At 39.9% G+C, this 19,114-nt stretch overlaps 1 protein-coding gene across 2 annotated transcripts in view; it reads right to left on the reverse strand.

The window, feature by feature from the left end:
- Positions 1-2,483: 2,483 nt before the first annotated feature.
- Positions 2,484-19,114, reverse strand: part of Cdc42 (cell division cycle 42) — a 33,161-nt gene continuing 16,530 nt past the window's right edge. The window contains exons 2-6 of one of the 2 annotated variants that reach the window (XM_021199698.2): positions 17,609-17,763; positions 13,948-14,020; positions 10,184-10,293; positions 9,881-10,078; positions 2,484-2,825 (exon numbers count right to left, since the gene is read on the reverse strand). In XM_021199698.2, the coding sequence (XP_021055357.1) occupies positions 2,736-2,825; positions 9,881-10,078; positions 10,184-10,293; positions 13,948-14,020; positions 17,609-17,713 (576 nt within the window). In that variant the 5' untranslated portion in view covers positions 17,714-17,763 and the 3' untranslated portion in view covers positions 2,484-2,735. Of the gene's footprint in view, positions 2,826-3,394; positions 4,246-9,880; positions 10,079-10,183; positions 10,294-13,947; positions 14,021-17,608; positions 17,764-19,114 lie in introns of those variants that run through there. The other variant, XM_021199699.1, reaches the window with a different exon arrangement.

The raw sequence follows: 19,114 nt of genomic DNA on the forward strand, positions 1-19,114 counted from the left end.
CATCTATTTGTTACCTGTGTGTTCTAATAAGAAAAAGCCAAAATGAAAAGTATTTTAATTTAACTTCAATTACCTGACACCCTTGTTCTTCTAATGTGCATAAATCTGCCAGCAAGCCGGGAGTGGTGGTACACGCCTTTAATCTTAGCACCCAGGAGAAGAGGCAGATGGATCTCTGTAAGCTGAAGGATAGCCCAGTCTATATATATAGCAAGTTCCAAGCCAGCTGGGACTACGCAGCAAAACCCTGTCTCAAAAACTTGCTGAGACAATCACATGACATGTTTTTCTATATTCACTCTTAAAACCATATGCTTATCCAATGACTACTTTCAGAGTCAAATCTTTGACTAAGCGCCATTCTAAGGCAGGCATAGAGCAATAATGAAGGACTCATAGCTACTATACTAAGATGCTGGAACATAAATCTCTTTACTCCCAAATATCATGGCAAGATCCAGTTACCTCTCCCTAGATGGTCAGAAAGTAGCGTGATGCGCTGGTAAGACATGCAAAGGTGCCGGCTCGTCAGCTCAACTGGTTAAGACACTTGCTACCAAGCTTGAAGACCTAAGTCCAATCATGGCGACCTACCTGGTGAAGACGAGTGGTTGTTCTCTCCTGTATTCATACGCCATGGCATGCCCATATATACACTCACAAAATAGAAAAGACTGTAACAAAACCTAGTAAAGCTTCAATGTGCCTTTTCTGAGCCCCTATGCACCCAGGCCTGCTTAGTTCTAACATAATATGCAAAACTTGAATCCCCATAGGGAACTGAGACAACGCAGAACTGGATTGATGTTCTAAGCTTCTCATACCATCAGTATAATGCAACTGAGGTAAATACATCATTCTTGCCAACAAAGAAAATGAAACATACTAACAAAACAAATTTTGTAGTATGAGAGGAAGAACCACCTAGGAGCAGTGGTTCTCAAACTCGCCTGCATTTTAGATGCCCCAAAACTACTATTTTTAAGATTTTATTATACAAGCTATACGTTAATGCAGGCAGGCTGGGGCAATCAGTCTACGTCCCACTGCACTACAGGAGCATGCTAATGCGGCCTTCAATGAAGTGAGCGCTTCACAAACATTTCTGCACTTCTCTGACCTGCTCAGCATACAAGGTGAGTTTCAGAGCCAGCTGTCAATTTTAGGAGAGAAGGCATAAACCTAAACGTATGGAGGTAAACAGTCCAAGCTTACTGTCAGAAAACAAAAATAAAGCTTTAAAATTGTATACCAAAATGTGTTAGATGTTGATGTCATGTAAGAGTTACATTCCAATTTCTAAATACCTGAAAAGTGAGAGACGGAGGAAAATAACCTTCAGGCTCACTTGTGAAGGGTTTTGTTTGTTTAATACATCTGAAAAGAATTCATATACAAAGAGTTGAGACACAAGAAAGCATCGGTTCGGCACTAACGAATCCACAAGATCACNACTGGGGAAGGAGACTANCTAAACATTTTTTAAAAACTGGAACCTGCAAACAAAATAATCTGATAAAATCTCTATTAACACTTATAAAGAATCATGAGGATCTCGCCATTTTTCTTGCGAGAGCTTCAGCCAGTTGTTCAAAGGTTCCTCATAGGCATGGAAGAAAAAAGGGGATAGCCCTGACTGGTCCCCATGTTGGTTAAAAGTGTGCTCCCCACCCCACGCTCATAGCTTCTTAATGAAGCAGGCCTGTAACCTCATCACCTGAAAGGAGATGGCAATCNCATCCTGTAAGAAACCCTATGTACCAGGTCTTCAGCTGAATCTAGGAACACTACACAGTGAATTGTGAATCTATGCTAAGCATGTAAGAAAATGACTGACAGGGGCAAAAGAACTTTTTNNAATTAGGNACTCAATCCATTTGGTGTATTTCAAAGGTGCAATACTTTTCATTTATCAATGAAAGAAGTTAGAAATTATTCCCCTCCCCAAATCAGCAAATGGCAAACAAATACCCTTGAAAGTCACAGTCACATATAGAGTGCATCCTAGAAAGAGGGGCGAGACAGCGTCCACCCACCTTCATGAGTTCCATCACAGACNGGACCCACTCAGAGGTGGAGAGAAAAGGCAACTTTCAAGAAGGAGTTCGTTGTTAATCGAGGCGTTTCCACACTCCTTCCTAAGAGCACCAGGTGGGGACATGTTTGCTAAACTAGACCTAGGGAGTGGAATGTGGAAATCATCTGTCCTCCTCCCCACAGGCTGTCCTATGGTTAACAAATTTTAAAATACAAGTCTAAGAAACAACCCCATACACACCCCAAGAGGAGAGAAGGGTTGAGGAAAAACAAAACAAAACAAAACAAAAACAGAAGACACTAAGATGCCCCAGAGTACTCTCCAAAGTGGAGCCAGGGAGCAGCCTTGACAATTTGAATTAGTCTGTTACAGTCAATACAAGCATGCTTGCTTTTAAACAAAACAAAACATTTGTGGGGATTTTTGTTGTTTTTTTGTTTTTTTAAAACAAGGGAAACAAAAACTAGCACTCATCGCTTTTCAGACAATACATAATTATTCAAAATTAACTATTACTGGAAGGGCAAGGAGGGGCCATACTAATGGGCCTTGTCTCACATGAGTGCATGTGGGTAGGTGCAGGGCGTTTGTCATTATTGCAGAAACGAATTTTAATTTTTAATCTTTAGTTTGATTTAAACATTGCTTTTAGTATGACGACAACACCAGCTGTGCAGAATGGGCTCTGGAGATGCGTTCATAGCAGCACACACCTGCGGCTCTTCTTCGGTTCTGGAGGCTCCAGGGCAGCCAATATTGCTTCATCAAACACATTCTTTAGGCCTTTCTGAAAAGGGGTAGAAAGAAGAAATGGGCAATCTGATTTTCAGTATCACAACAGTACTGGAGTTCATGTTTAAAACAGTCAAACCCCAAAGACATTAATAACCCTGAAACCCAACCTAATAATTGTGCTTCACTCAGTTGTCTTGTCAGGGCACAGGAGAGAGTCAGCAATGCTGGCACAGATGAGCAGATTCGTAAGTGGTCCTCTGAGATACTTTTTGCAAACCAATATATGTCACAAGAAGCAAACAAGCACATGTCATTTGCTCATTCGATGAGTTGTGTAATGTGTAGCTAAAACATTTTCCATAGGGGACATGGGAAGCAGTTCTGCATTCAAATGGAGCAGCAGCATGTGAAATAGATAATACACCAGGGCGGCATCCATGTTGTATGGAAGGCAGGGAGTGGACAGCGAGGGTATGGCAGTTGTAAATATAATCACCTTGAACTCCCTTTATCCCACTAATTAGACAAAGCCAAGGGGATTCAAAGAAGCAGAGGTGGGTACCTGATACAAGAGTGAGGTTAAAGCCAGTTCTTACAATAGGAATAAAGCTTCACCAGGCATTTATACAAACAATTGTATATTTTTAATTTCAAAATGTAAAGATAACCACAACTGTATGTTTCCCTCACAACAATAGAATCAAAAGCAGGAAAATATAAAGGCAGTAGCTTTACATTTCAATATCAGCAAACCTTAAGTTAAATGAATGCTAGGATTAGGAGATAATGTGTAACAATGAACTCATAAAGCAGTAAGCAGATACATGGATACCTTCCCCATCCCAGAATGACAAACACTCCACCTACAGCACAAACAGCCAAAGCAAGAGCAACACAAAAGTTTCACTGCACACAGGAAAACCATGAGAATCCTCCCTTCCCCATTACACTCTACTAGCAAGTCAACCCTTTTCATAGTTTGTCATGCAATTACAATTAACAATCAGTAAGAGTAAAATGATGTTTAGCGATACTTTCTCCATCTAGAACTAACATCTAGAAGCGTTAAAACTCTTATTTTCTCCAAGAAGACATCATTCTTAATGCCAGACCACATTCCCTTTTGCAATAATTCAAACCAAAAGCTCTGAGCATCAGGCAACTCAAGCAGCAGAAAGTTAAACAAGTCTAACGTGACTACTGATCACAAAAAATATTCTAATTGCATTCATGATCAAAAATGAATACAGAGTTTGCTCTAAAGTGTTGAGTAAGAAGACGCAGAGGCTTTCAAACAGGACGGTTTTATTCCTTTGTTTTAAATGATCTTTCTACAGTAGTGGGACAGGAAGCAGCAGCAAAGAGGGGAAGGAGAAAACGGTTTAGAATATACAGCACTTCCTTTTGGGTTGAGTTTCCGGAGGCTCGAGGGCAGCTAGGATAGCCTCATCAAACACATTCTTCAGACCTCTCTACAAGACAGAGGGAGGAGAGAGAACAGCAGCCAGGTTAGAGGGTTAGAGAGACTAGCAGATAAAACAGCAGTCTGGATTAAAAGAGCTGAATTCACAGAAGCAATGTGTTAAGGAAAGTAGAAACCAGAATGTTCATTCTTAAATGAGTATTGAGAGGATAGGTAACTGGATAGAAATTTCCACTTAAAAAAGTTAAACAAGAAAAATAATGGAAAAATGCAGTTTGTTAATTTCTAAAAGAATCACATACTGAAATCTAATATTACACTTTGGTTTAAAATCTCAAGGGGAAAAAAATAACTATATAAACACAAGATAGATATTTTAGAAAAGTGAGATTCCCCCAACATTACTATTGATGATGATGACATCCCTTTTTTGAAAATAAATCTATTAGATAGAATTCCAGGCTTTTGTGAATTCAGCCCCTGAATAACTAAAGGGCACAAACAGCAACTAACAGGCATGCTACATGTTCAGTGACCTATCTGGATGGGATTAATCAGGACTTAAAAGTCAGTTTCCCAGACACTCAGGAGTATTACCTATGCAACAGTAGCAGTAACCATAAGGAATAGACCCCAGAAACAGCATGCACTTCAGGTACTGAGCAATGTTACTAGAGCAAGGAACCACCTCCCACGTCATAAGGAAACAAAGAATGGGGTCTCAGAATGGGAGTCAGCAAGCAGTCCAATACTTTCAGATGTCTGCATGGATCCAGCACATGTAGCATGGAATGAAAACAGAACATCCTCACATCTAGAGACTAGACTTGAAATACACTTACAGCTCTGCCAGAAACTCCATGGATACTGCAATTCACAGCAGTGGAACTCTGAGCCCAGACAGATGGCTTACCCAGCTCACAGGTTTACCACTCAGAGCAGTTTCACATGTTCTTTAGGTCAGTTTGATCTTAAGTAGAAATGTCTCCCAAATCCCAGAACATCACAGTGTTGTCAGCCACTGGACTACCCACTACCCCAATCATTGTCCTCCTTATACCCTACACACCCAGAGGAACCATAGCCACACAATCCATTTGATACAAAATAAATGAGATAGCAACCAAAAAATAAGGTTTATACATTTTCTTCTTTTACATCCTTTTCCCAGTAGAAATACTAACTAATGTTAAAGTACTTCTGAAGTCTATCCATGCATCTGTATGAATACTCACAAGCAATTACAAGAAGAAACCAGAGGGTGGGAGGGAAATTCTTTGTAATAACTATAATAGGGAAAAGGACTGTGAGAAAGTAGGGTATATTAGATTGAAAAAGGAATTCCTAGCCAGGTGAGACACCAGCACTCAGAAAGCAGACAGGAGAATCCTGAGCTTGAAGCCAACCTGAGCTACAGAGGGAAACCTGTCTCAAAAAAAGGAAAGGAAAAGGAAAGAAAAAGGAAAGGAAAAGGAAAGAAAAAGGAAAGGGAAAGGAAAAGAAAAAGGAGAGGAAAAAGAAAAACAAACTTTTTTTAATAATTAAAAAAAAAGAATCTTTTCTTATTTATTTATACTCCAGGAAAAGATCAGCAAGTATCTTATGAAACAAAGCTAGTCTTAGCTTCATTACATATCTTGTCACAAAAGATTTTAGCTAAAGAGGAGTCCACAAACTGAACCTGAAGTTTGAACTTCTACATACAACCACAAACCCCATTTTTGATCTTTTCCTTCTTTGACTTCTCCAAACTTCAAAATCTGGAAAGAAAAATGCTCCTCCTATATAACTCCCCACACGTCCAGTTCTAAATGATTCAATAATACAATGGAAATCTTACAGAAAGTGTCCAATTGTCTAGAACAAGCTTCGCCAGCAACCTGAAACGGAGTCCATATGATCTATTTAACTTTCTCCAAAGCATCCCATATCTAAAGAACAGACAGGATGCCTCAGATACATGCTGTTGGGCTCCACATACTTTCTCCTGACTCCCCACACATATGCACACACATGAGCCTGCCTTCACCTCGCAAGCAGGGATATAATACTAGAACATTATTTGCTTGTCTCAGGCTGTGCTATAAAGGGTTACGTTCTTGTGAAGTTTTAAATGTTTGCTTCTACAATGAGATCAACTGCTAAACTGGGCTAGGGGGATATGGAACTAAGACATAGGTCCTTAAAATTATTCTGCAGAATCTGGTTAAGTACAAAGGCTTTATGTTTAAAAATACAACCAAGCAAAATGCCAAGAGCTTAAATTATGCATCCAGTCCTTCACACACTAAATCTCTCATAAAAAATTTAACTATGGTTAACTGTACATATATTACTGACATATATTAGATCAAGAACCCAACATTGACATTCTGCACATGATGGACTGCACTTTAACTGTGAGCCTAAATAAACCTTTCTCTTTTAAGTTGCTTCTGTCAGGGTATTTTGCTAGAACAAGAGAAAAGGAACTAAGACACAGTGCTATAAAGTTACGGAGATTGAACTGCACACTTGTTCGCTCTCACTCACTGCTCCCTGAATTCAGCTCTAAGAGGACTTCTAGACACACTACTCAAAGATGGCCAGAGGAAAACTCTGTAAGGGAAATAATACCCTTAAAAACACAGGAGACTGGAGGTAACATATAAGACACTTTGCAGACTATGCCAAAAGTAGCCCAGAGTAGCATCCTCTGACTCGAAAGCGTCAAATACTGCACTTAATTCTGTCCCAGTTGAATTATCCTAGAAGTTGTGTGGTATCATTTATCAAAACTAGTAAGGAAGAAAAATTTAAGTATTTAAAATGGAGGAGGGGGAGCCCACACACCCACTTTTAAGTCCGCACTTATCTGAACCTCACCTGACAGTTTGCTAACTCCATCTAGACTGTTAGCTTACAGACACTTCCACTGGGCTCCTCCAGGGACCTAGCATTAGCACCAGGTATGGGCTGTATATAAAAGGCTTTCAACTGGCCATGTGATTTCATCATCTTCAGATGACCATATGGTATAAAGCAACAATTATAAAACCTCTTAGTCCTAATGAATTCTGTTTATTACTGTATCTCCTTTTAGACTAAGAGTAACAAGTCTCAAATACTTTAAAAATATTAACATGCTATATATGTGATTCAACCCTGGTTTAAAATATTCTTTAGATGATGATGAAAATTCAAGGTTATAAAGGTCTATTCAGATTAACAAAAGTTAACTTAAGATGTTCATAGCCACTGTGTGTGTGTCTCTGACTGGTCTGTGGGCATGAATAAATGCAGCTTTCTCCTGCTGCCAGCCTCCTAGGCTCACTCAATACATGTCTTGGTTTCTGGCCACTGGATCTAATATAACAAGGATTCAGATGTTATTTAAATATGGATAATATTAAAATTGTTTTATACTGTTCTCTTGCTGGTTTATACTGTTCTACTTCGTTGTTGGCTCTAAAAATGGGTTACCACTCACTCTTTTTGAGACCCAGGCATGTTTTTAAGGCCTAGGGTCAAAAACAAGATCACTGACTTATAAATTATCGGATATGGGTAAAATTCATGACCAGGGTGAGTAATTGAAAGTTTGTACTTAGATAATCTTAAACCATGTGACACAATTCCATTCTGGGATATAAACAACACATGGCTGCTTGCCATCTGTGCTATGGGATAAAGAAGCTGCAAGTCATGGCTTCCCCCTTCTTAACTAAGCTGCAAGCCATGTAGGACATGAGTTGACCAAGAAAACAGGTTACCAAGGATGCTTTTACGTTCTATAAAGGTCAGAAAAGTGTCCAGTCTCTATTTATAAACTATATTTATAGATTTACAAATTTTATTTTGATACTAGAAGAGCAAAATCAAAATCGTCATTTTTAAATCTAAACCTAACAGGGATAAAACACAAAGTCCTAGTCTTAGGAAGCTACTAAATTGTTGTAAACTGTTAAGGATAATTAAGAAATGCAAGTTGAGGGGCTGGAGAGAAGGCTCAGCGGTTAAGATCACTGACTGCTCTTCTGAAGGTCCTGAGTTCAAATTCCACAACCACAAGGTGGTTCACAACCATCCTTAACGAGATCTGACACCCTCTTCTGGAGTGTCTGAAGATAGCTACAGTGTACTCACATATAATAAATAAATTAAATCTTAAAAAAAAAAAGAAATGCAAGTTGATAGTAACCTTATAAATAAATGATCAAGGCCGGGCGTGGTGGCACACGCCTGTAATCCCAGCACTCGGGAGGCAGAGGCAGGCGGATTTCTGAGTTCGAGGCCAGCCTGGTCTACAAAGTGAGTTCCAGGACAGCCGGGGCTATACAGAGAAACTCTGTCTCGAAAAACCAAAATAAATAAATAAATAAATAAATAAATAAATAAATAATCAAATCTTTTAATGTGTTCAAAAATATATTTGAGGTTTTGCTATGAATTCATGTAATTACAAGATTAAATTTTACTTAGCCCCTTGTCTTATGTTTGCAAGGTACAGTTTAGAGCAAATAACTGAAAACAGACAAAGATTGTTTAACTCAGATATGCTCGGTGGGTACTAGCCCTCAAGCCTGTCAGAGACCTGTTGAATATGGCATTTAATATGCTTAAACTTATTATATGACAATGACTCCCAAATCCTAACAGTTACACACAACCCACCTCTGCAAGTTCTTCAAGAAGATATAAGCACAATGACAAAGGACTAAACCTGGATTGTAGTACATTAGCCAGTGTACAAACTGCCCCACTGCCTTGCCCACTAGGGCGGGGCCTGAACTGTGGACAAACAGGACACTGAAAAGTTTATTGCTATGTGTTGCTGAAGACAAGATGAGGTCAGTCTCTAAAGGCCTCCCTCTTCTGGCCTTACGACCAAAGACCGCCTCTAACCACAGTGCAATAGTGACCATAGGAATCTGGCACAACTGTCTAGATAGTGGACTATGGACTAGTCCCTGACATTTTTTGACCCAGCATTCCAGACTGCTCAAATCACCGGGACTTCCCTGACCTCCCAACCTTAAACAGGCATCCCAGTCTTCCAGAGCCCTGATGACAAGGTCTTAATTTCAGCTAACAAGCAGTTACAGAAGAAATTATGTTGCCCTTTTCATAAACAAAAGGCTGGAATGTCAGGGCCAAATTCTGACAGTTGGACAAAAGCCCCCATTCCTGAGGAAGTCATTTCCTTATCACTGGCAGAAAGGACAAATAGCTACCTAGGGTGCCTATTGGCATAACCAAGTGCATGCTGACCTCCACCCACTCCTTACCCTAAACTTCTCCAGCTCAGGGGCCCCCATCCCATCACACCCCACTCCACTCCACCTCCACCTTCTCATTCCCTTCTATTTCAGCCCTCTCTTGGTCCTCCTCTCTCTTCTTCCTTCAAACCCTACCACCACCATGGCCAAGTCCAGTTTGCTGGCCATGTTCAGTCTACTATTTTCTCTCTCATCTCTGGATTCTTCCTGATGTCTCTCCTTCTTATCTACAATAAAAAACCTTCCTCTCAACTATACCTTGGAATAGTCATGTCAATTTATATATTCTGTAGAACTACACTCACACAGTATACATTCACAGACAAATTTTTAAAGGAAAAAAGAAAGAATAAAAGGAAAGAGCCTCTGTCTCCTAATGCTCAAAACAATTGACTACAGAGACATAGGTTCCAGAGCCCTCCTTACCTGTGTGAGAGCGGAGCACTCCACATACTTGACAGCCTTCAGATCCCGCGCCAGCTTTTCAGCAGTCTCTGGAGTGATAGGCTTCTGTTTGTTCTTGGCAAGTTTCTCAATAGTAGAGGGGTCATCTCTGAGATCAATTTGGGTCCCAACAAGCAAGAAAGGAGTCTTTGGACAGTGGTGAGTTATCTCAGGCACCCACTAAAAGCAAGGTTTTAAAATGTTTTGTTAATCCACAAGCCACTGAAACTGTAACAGAGCAACAGAAATTCTGTGCAGGTTTCCAAGGGGCAAAACCTGACTTACCTTTTCTTTCACATTTTCAAATGAGGATGGAGAGACCACTGAGAAACATACTAGAAAAACATCTGTCTGTGGATAACTTAGAGGTCGTAGTCTGTCATAATCCTCTTGCCCTAAAGAAAAAGTTAAGAGGTTGGCAACTGAGATTTGGTATCCTTGTGGCATTAAAATCACAGGTCAAGGGCTAAGGCTATAGCTATTTAGTATACAGAGTGATAACCTAGCATACATACAGCCTTGCATTTAAGCCCTATACCACAGTAAAACCAGGCATGGTTGGCACAAGCCTATAATCTCAGCACGAGTGAGAAAGAGGCAGAAAGGTTAAGTGTGACCATGAGATCATATATCAAAAAAATTGTCAAAGATGGGCATGGCGGAGCTAGCAAGATCACTCAGTGGTAAAGATGGCAGCTGCCATGCCTATCAACCTGAGTTCAGTCCCCAGAAAACAGATGGTGAAAGGAGAAAACCAACTCCCCCAAGTTTAGCTTCTTGACCTCCACATATACATGCTATGGCATGTGCCATACATACATACATACATACATACATACATGTAATTTAAAAGGAAAAAAATGGAGATGGTGTGCATGCCCATAAACCTAGAACTCAGGAAGCAGAGGCAGGAGATCACAAGTTTGGGGTCAGTCTACAAACCAAGCTCTAAGACAGCCAAAACTACATAATAAAAGTCTTGTTTCAAAAAAGAGAGGGGGTGGGGGGTGGGGGAATTACAGCTCTGGTAATACTTCAGGTATTCAGCTCTTAGCATATCAGACATTAGTGACAAAGCAATTTTCCTAACCAAAGGTATAGCTTAGTAATATGCTGTTTGGACAATACTCTCTGCTAGTTCTATTTATATGTGCCTGCCACTAAATTAAACAGCAAGGAAATTGGCATACTACTTTATTTTTATTTTTTAAAGTTCTTTATTAATAACTCAGTAATAATGTAACAACAATAAATCATTACTACAGGTGTAACTTAAGAAAAAAAACCATATTTACTTCTAGCTACTAAAGATCACAGTGAGACCACCTAACAAAATACTCTACTGAAGACATCTACTCATCATAATAACTACCAAACTAAGTTCAATACTCAGTCCATAGGTGCATATTAAAGTCAATACCTGTAACTGGGAGGGCAAGGAAAAAAGGAACTTGGCAAGAATGAAGGAGATGTAAAAAGAATAAAATAATTAGGAGTTAGCCAAAAGTGAAAGAGTCACAAAATAAAAATGGCAAAAACTAAACATGGGAGGTCCTAAGAAATGGAAAGACATCCTATGCTCATATACAGGATGACTTAAGATATCAAAAATGAATGAATGAATGAATGAATGAATGAATGAATATACAAATAGATATATAGATCAATCAATTGCTCGATCTTGGTAGGGTGTCTTGAAGGGGAAAAAAAGAACCATGATCTGAATGAGAGAATAATAAGTAGAAAGGTAAGAGTTAACCAAATCACAAACTAATCCAATTCAAAAAAAAAAAGGGCAGAAGGCTTATTAACATTTCTCCAAAGAAATATAACCTTCATGCATTATTGACAGGAAAATAAAACAGCTACTAAAAAACAGAAATTACTAAATAACTAAAAACAGATTTTTCAACTGTTCAGCAACTCCACTTACATCTTTGCAGAGCTAAAAGAACTGAAAGCAGTGTCTCCAAGAAGGATTCGTTAACCTATGTTCATAGCAACATTATAACAACAGATAAAACAAAAGCAGTTTATTGCACCAATATTTGTAATAGTTTAAAATTGGAACCAAACACATCAGTTCACATGTGAAAACACAATCGTGCTATATTCAGTCAGAGTAGGATAGAGCACAGCAACAAGAAGAACCACTGGCATCTGCCTAAGAACGGCTCTCTCACATGTCAAACATAAATGACTCATAAGAAATCCCAGAAGAGTAAAATAACAGAAACCTAGTAGTCCGTCTATGGTTGCCAAGGCCAAAAAACTCTGTAAAGCACAAGCAGAATTTTAGGATATTAAAAATCAGATGAATGGACAGGTATAAACAGCTATGGATAGACAGATAAAATTGGTAAGAGATAACCATTGATTATGGTGGAGGTCAATAAAATTCATCAAACTTAACACCAAAATTGATTTTATTGTCATACTCAGTAACTTTTTAGCTGGGCACACCTGTAATCCCAGCAGTCAGAAGACTGAGGCAGAGAGATTTTATATTCAAAACTTGGACTACATAAGGATACTGTCTCAAAAACATAAAACAAAAACAGACAAACTTTTGAAGAATGTTTTTTAAATGCTTACAACTGGCCAGGTGTGGTGGCACATGCCTTTAATGCCAGTACTTGGGAAACAGAAGCAAGTAGATCTGTGAGTTTAAGGCCAGCTAGATCCACATAAAGAGTTCCAAGTAGCCGGGCGTGGTGGCGCACACCTTTAATCCCAGCACTTGGGAGGCAGAGGCAGGCGGATTTCTGAGTTCGAGGCCAGCCTGGTCTACAGAGTGAGTTCCAGGACAGCCAGGGCTCAGAAAACCAAAATACCAAAATAACAAAACAAAACAAAACAAAACAAAAAAAAAGTGTCTCACTGTGGCCTTGCTACTTGGAACTCTTTTTTTTTTTTGGTTTCTTTCGAGACAGGGTTTCTCTGTATAGCCCTGGCTGACTTTGTAGACCAGGCTGGCCTCGAACTCAGAAATCCGCCTGCCTCTGCCTCCCAAGTGCTGGGATTAAAGGTGTGCGCCACCACGCCCAGCTTACAAAAATGCCCTAATAAAACGACCACCCTGGGGCTGGTGAGATGGCTCAGTGGGTAAGAGCACCCGACTGCTCTTCCGAAGGTCCAGAGTTCAAATCCCAGCAACTACATGGTGGCTCACGACCATCCGTAACAAGATCTGACTACCTCTTCTGGAGTGTCTGAAGACAGCTACAGTGTACTTACATATAATAAATAAATAAATCTAAAAAACAAAAAAAAAAACCAAACGACCACCCTGATAAATAAATACCGTTTACAGCCTTGGTCATATTTACACAACTAAGATTATTTCAATTCATGGTCTTATGTAGCCCTGCCTGGTCTTAAATTTGTTTTAAGACCTTGAGTTTCTGATCTTCCTGCTTCTGCCCAGGACTGCTGTGATTACAGACAAAACAGATTTGAGTAGTAATGCTGGGGAGTGAATCAGAGCCTCGTGCATACGAGGGGAGTATGTTAAACTAAATTATATCCCTAGTCCCCAACTGCGAGGCCTGAACAAGGAAGTGAAGGAAACGATCAGCAGACATGTTTCCTGAGCTCATCTTAGTCTCTTTCCAGCCTCCAAACCCACTGGAGTTTACCTAAGGATTCTCTGACTGTATTGTATCTTCTCTCATACACTCAGGATACTCCAAACTCCTATTAGCCATCCAAAGTCAAGAGAGGCTTGAACAGAGGGAAGAGAGGGAAGAAGAGGCAGGAAGATAAGGCAGGTAGGCAGGCAGGTTTTTTTCAGACGGGGTCTCGCTACAGCCCTGACTGGCCTGGAACTCACATAAACTCAGAGAGGTCCAATTGCCTTTGCCTCCTGGGTGCTGGGATTAAAGGTGTGTGCCACCATTCTGACAACCATCATTATATTCAACTCTGCTTAACTATTAACAAAAGATAAATGATTTACTGATATACTAATTTCATGGTGTCTAAAAGATACTCAGTAGCAGCAACTGTTATAGTTACAGATCAAAATATTATGAGACATAAGTTTTCACCTGCAGTATCAAAAAGTCCAAGAGTGTATGGCTCTCCACCAATCATAACTGTGACTGCATAATTGTCAAAAACCTAAAAGCAAAACAAAGAAATGCAATATTGTTAGTGGGTGAGATAGCATAACTCCTTCCCAAGAAGGAAAATCATTTTCCCTTAGTCCATTTAATTTTTTTGTAACCAATCTTGACAACCATCTTGTGTGAGCTGAACAGTTCATGGGGGGAAAAAAAATGAAAGACTCTGCCCTAGGATGTCTGTCTGACCACAGCCTAGTACACAAGGAAACACAAAATCATAAGTGTATCACAGACACCATGCCTTCGACTACAGAGGACCCTTCCGGGCCTCTTCAGTGGGGTTGGGCAGTAAAGGAAAAAAGTGATATTCATTCTTTCTGACAACTAGTGGTATTGAGACACTTTTGAATAAAACATTTGCTAAAGAAAATAAATCTGCTTTTAAAAAAAAGAAAAAGAAAAAAATAAAGTAGGTACAGTAAAATACTTTATAATCCCATCACTTAGGAGATAGAGGCAGGAAGAAAAACAGACCAAGGTCACTCTGACCTACTTAGTGACTTTGAGGCCACTCTGGGCTATATAAGCCTATCTCAAAAATAAATATATTTAAAAAAAAAAACACCTTCAAGTCTAAAAAATTTAAGACAGCGCTAGACTTTAACAATGTCCAAGCCGGGCGTGGTGGCGCACGCCTTTAATCCCAGCACTCGGGAGGCAGAGGCAGGTGGATTTCTGAGTTCAAGGCCAGCCTGGACTACAAAGTGAGTTCCAGGACAGCCAGGGCTATACAGAGAAACCCTGTCTCGAAAAACCACAAAAAATAATAATAATAACAATGTCCAATATAGGCGGGCGTGGTGGCGCACACCTTTAATCCCAGCATTTGGGAGGCAGAGGCAGGCAGATTTCTGAGTTCAAGGCCAGCCTGGTCTACAAATTGAGTTCCAGGACAGCCAGGGCTATACAGAGAAACCCTGTCTCGAAAAACCAAAAAAAAAAAAAAAGTCCAATATGGTTTCTAAGAAACTACTTATTCACAGACAGTTCAGCTGGAGAGATGGCACAGTAGTTAAAGAACTCTGGACTGTTCTTTCAGAGGACTCAAGTTCAGTTCTTAGCACCTACGTGAGGGGGCTCACAACCACCTGTAACTTCAACTACAGGGGAGCTCTGGCCTCTAAGCACTTGCACTCCTGTGAACATGACACATCACACAAATAAAAATTAATAAAATAATTAATTAAAGAGAACAACAGGAATGTGCCAGGTATGTTGGATAGCATCTATCTTAGCCACTGGGGGAGGTTAAGCATAAGTATCACTTGAATTCCAGACCAACTTGAACAACATAGTAAAACCTTGCCTCAGAAAAAAGGAAGACGGGCTGGAGAGATAGGCTTAGCAGTTAAGAGCACTGACTGCTCTCCCAGAGGTTCTGAGTTCAAATCCCAGCAACCACATGGTGGCTTACAACCATCTGCAATGAGATCTGATGCCCTCTCTGGTGTATCTGAATACAGCTACAGTGTACTTTTATATAAAAATAAATACATCTTAAAAAAAAAATCTTTAAAAAAAAAAAAAAAGGAAGATAGCAAAATCAGAATCAGAAAGCACTGGGCAGAGTCAGTGGCAGCCAGGGCTATACAGTGAGCCCCAGTCTCCCAAAACAAAACCAAAAAAATAAAAAATAAAAGCATTTTAAAAAAAATAAAAAAATAAAAAATAGGCCAGGCGTGGTGGCGCATGCCTTTAATCCCAGCACTTGGGAGGCAGAGGCAGGCGGATTTCTGAGTTTGAGGCCAGCTTGGTCTACAGAGTGAGTTCCAGGACAGCCAGGGCTACACAGAGAAACCCTGTCTCGAAAAACCAAAATAAAATAAAATAAGTCCTTGATTTCCAAGTCTCATCTGCAAGTTGACCTAAATTTTCTCTCCCATTGAAGATGTGCATAATTTTCTTCAGCTCTATTCCATAACTGGTAACTCAGCCCACAGATGGGCATAAAGATGCATTGAATACCAAATCTATTTCCATGTCAACAGAGATACCATAGATAAATAACTTACTATGGACTGTTTACTTCAGGGGGCCCATTTAAAAATTTACCCTACTGCTATTCTTTCCCCAACAATACACAGACATATAAAACACCCAGAAGCCCACTTTCAATTCATCACATCAAATAAAGTCATGAAAGACTTGGAAATCATGTTTGCAAGTAAAAACTCAAGACACAAAATTCCCAATAGCTATCTCACCTTAAGAAATAATCCATATTACGTCTCACAAAGCCCCTTGTAACTTCAAAACATCTCTGATTAATGGGCCAACTCAAAACTGTAGTTTTATTACCAAATTACATCCTTAAGTTCTCACCCCTCAAAGAAACTTCATCTTCTTTTAGCCTAACTTCACCAGCTGTGCCATCACAGAGGCAAACACTATGTTAACCTGATAGCTCTATCTATGTCTCTGAAGATTAACTTCAGATTCCAGACTCTTTTTGGTCAATTCCAAAAGATACTAGCCCCATATTAAGTATATTTTGGACCCTTATAGTTCCTAAAATTACTCCCTTCTCAGCAACTTGGAATAAACATTGTAGCCCCAAACATGCTTTCCTCCCAAGTATCACTCCACATAAATGTCTCCCCTAGTTATTGAACTATTCCTATCTCTCCTCTTCCCTTCTAAGGAGGAGTTAATAAAGCAATTACAGTGAGACTCCCAAGACTTCAGGTACATCTGAATGCTCTTAGAAAAAAGTCTGCTCTCTACCCCTAAAATTCAGTGTGAAATGAAACCTCAACACTGTCAAGAGAACTGTAAGGTAAGCAGAGACATTACTACTTTCTCTGAAATTATAAGATCCTTATATTCGTGCCCCAGGAGATCAGCTCTCTAGGCTTTATCAATCAATGGCACAGACAAAAAAAGTCACCTCATCCCAAATGTAGGGTGCACTTCTGCAAACTGACAGCACATGCTTCATAACCTTCCAGAACTTCTTACAGACCCTGTGTCACCCCTTCTAACTTAAGACTCATTTTTCATCTTTTACTTTACTTACTTATTATCCTATTTTATATGTATATGAGTTTTGCCTGCATGTATGTCTGTGCATCACATGGTCGCCCAGTGCCATCAGAGACCAGAAGAGGGCGCTGGGTTATGGGTAGCTATGAACCACCATGTGGGTGCTAGGAATTGAATCTTGAGTCCTCTGGAAGAGCAGCCAGTGCTTTCAACTGTGGAGCCAACACTCTCCAACCCCAGCTGTTTATTTTAAAGTACAGGTAATTATGCATGAGAAGTCAAAAACCTTTAAAACTATCAAACAGTGGGCTGGTGTGATGACTGAGATGGTGAAGGCATTTACTGTCAAACATGACAACCTAAGCTCAACTTAAGAGCCCACACAATGGAAAGAGACCCCTTCAAGTTGTCCTCTGCCCTCCACGCATACACCAAATGTACACGTGTGTACATATAACACACACCCCGCAAAGTAATAAAGGTAATAAAATTTAATTTTTTTTAAAAGGGCAAGGCAGTCAAAAACAGTGCAGGCAGGCCAAGTTTTTTCCAATGGACACTACATTACAATCTTTTACTAGCAAAAAGCCTTTATACTTACAGTTGGTACATATTCCGATGGAAATTTGTTTGTTGTGTAGGATATCAGGAGACATGTTTTACCAACAGCACCATCACCAACAACAACACACTTAATTGTCTGCATTTCGGAAATAGTTTTGTATCCACTTTTAATATTTCAAATTAGATGTTGACCTAAAAAGAAATTAAAGACAATTATTTTATTGATTTATATTTATATCCATACTTTTTTCCTCTAGCAACAGGTTCAGCCACTCAAAACAGAACTAGCATTACTGCTATGACTGAAAACCTCTAAAAAGAAAAAAATGGCAACTTGCTCAGAGCAGCAATTAAAAGGGTCCATTTGCTAAGTTTCTGGACCTTTTTGTTTTGTCTTAAGTATCACTTTTTAAAGTTCAAAATAGAACAGTGACCAATATATTCCTTTTTTTTCCCCCTGAGACTGGGTTTCTCTGTGTAGCCCTTGCTGTTCTGGAACTCACTCTGTGAGTGGCCTCAAACTCAGAGACCTGCCTGCCTTGAGCAAGAAAGGTGCTATAAAAAAGTCTCATGTGGTATATGAAGTATAGTTTGTGAAAGTGCTTTAGTGTGAGCACACACGCATTATATGCAAGACCAATTGCAGCCCAAGGAATACTCTAAAAAATGACTCACTTCACTGGCCAGCCTTAGAGCTGGCCTGGAACTCAGAGATCTGCCTGCCTCTGCCTCATTAGAGCTAGAATGCTCATGCCACCATGATCAATCTTTAAAAAAATAAAAAGGCAGACATGCACAGGTGCATGCAGAAGCCAGAAAAAGAACATCAGGTATCCTAGAACTACTATTGTGAAAAGTTGTGAGAAGGGCTGTGGAGCGCACACCTTTCAATCCCAGCACTCCAGAGGCACTGGTATGCAGATGTCTGAGGTTAATACCAGCCTGGACTACAAAGTGAGTTCCAGGACAGCCACTACACAGAGAACCCCTGCCTCAAAACAAGCTTGTGGTTGTGAGCAGCCTCATGAGTGGTGGGATACAAACTAGGGTTCTCTGCCAACAGCGGTATTTCATCTCAACTGCTGAGTCGTCTCTCCAGCCCTCAACACTAATGCTTTTATCTTCTCGTTCTTACATCTGGTGTTCCAAACACCCTTTGAGGGGCTGGAGAGATGGTTCAATGGTTAAATGCACTGGCTGCTTTTCCAGAAGACCCAGATTCAATTCCCAGCACCCACATGGCAAAACTGTCCATAACTCCAGTTCCAACCCTCACACAGACATACATGCAGCAACCCACCAATGCATATAAAAATAAATATTAAAAAAAAGGAGGAGGAGGAGGAGGACAGTGAGTGGTGGCGCACGCCTTTAATCCCAGCACTTGGGAGGCAGAGGCAGGTGGATTTCTGAGATCGAGGCCAGCATGGTCTACAGAGTGAGTTCCAGCACACCAAGAGCAATACTTTCCCTGTCTTGAAAAACCAAAGAAAAGAAAAGAAAAGAAAAGAAAAGAAAAGAAAAGAAAAGAAAAGAAAAGAAA

The sequence above is a fragment of the Mus pahari genome, chromosome 6, assembly GCF_900095145.1.
Source record: "Mus pahari chromosome 6, PAHARI_EIJ_v1.1, whole genome shotgun sequence".
NCBI classification, from domain to species: domain Eukaryota; kingdom Metazoa; phylum Chordata; class Mammalia; order Rodentia; family Muridae; genus Mus; species Mus pahari.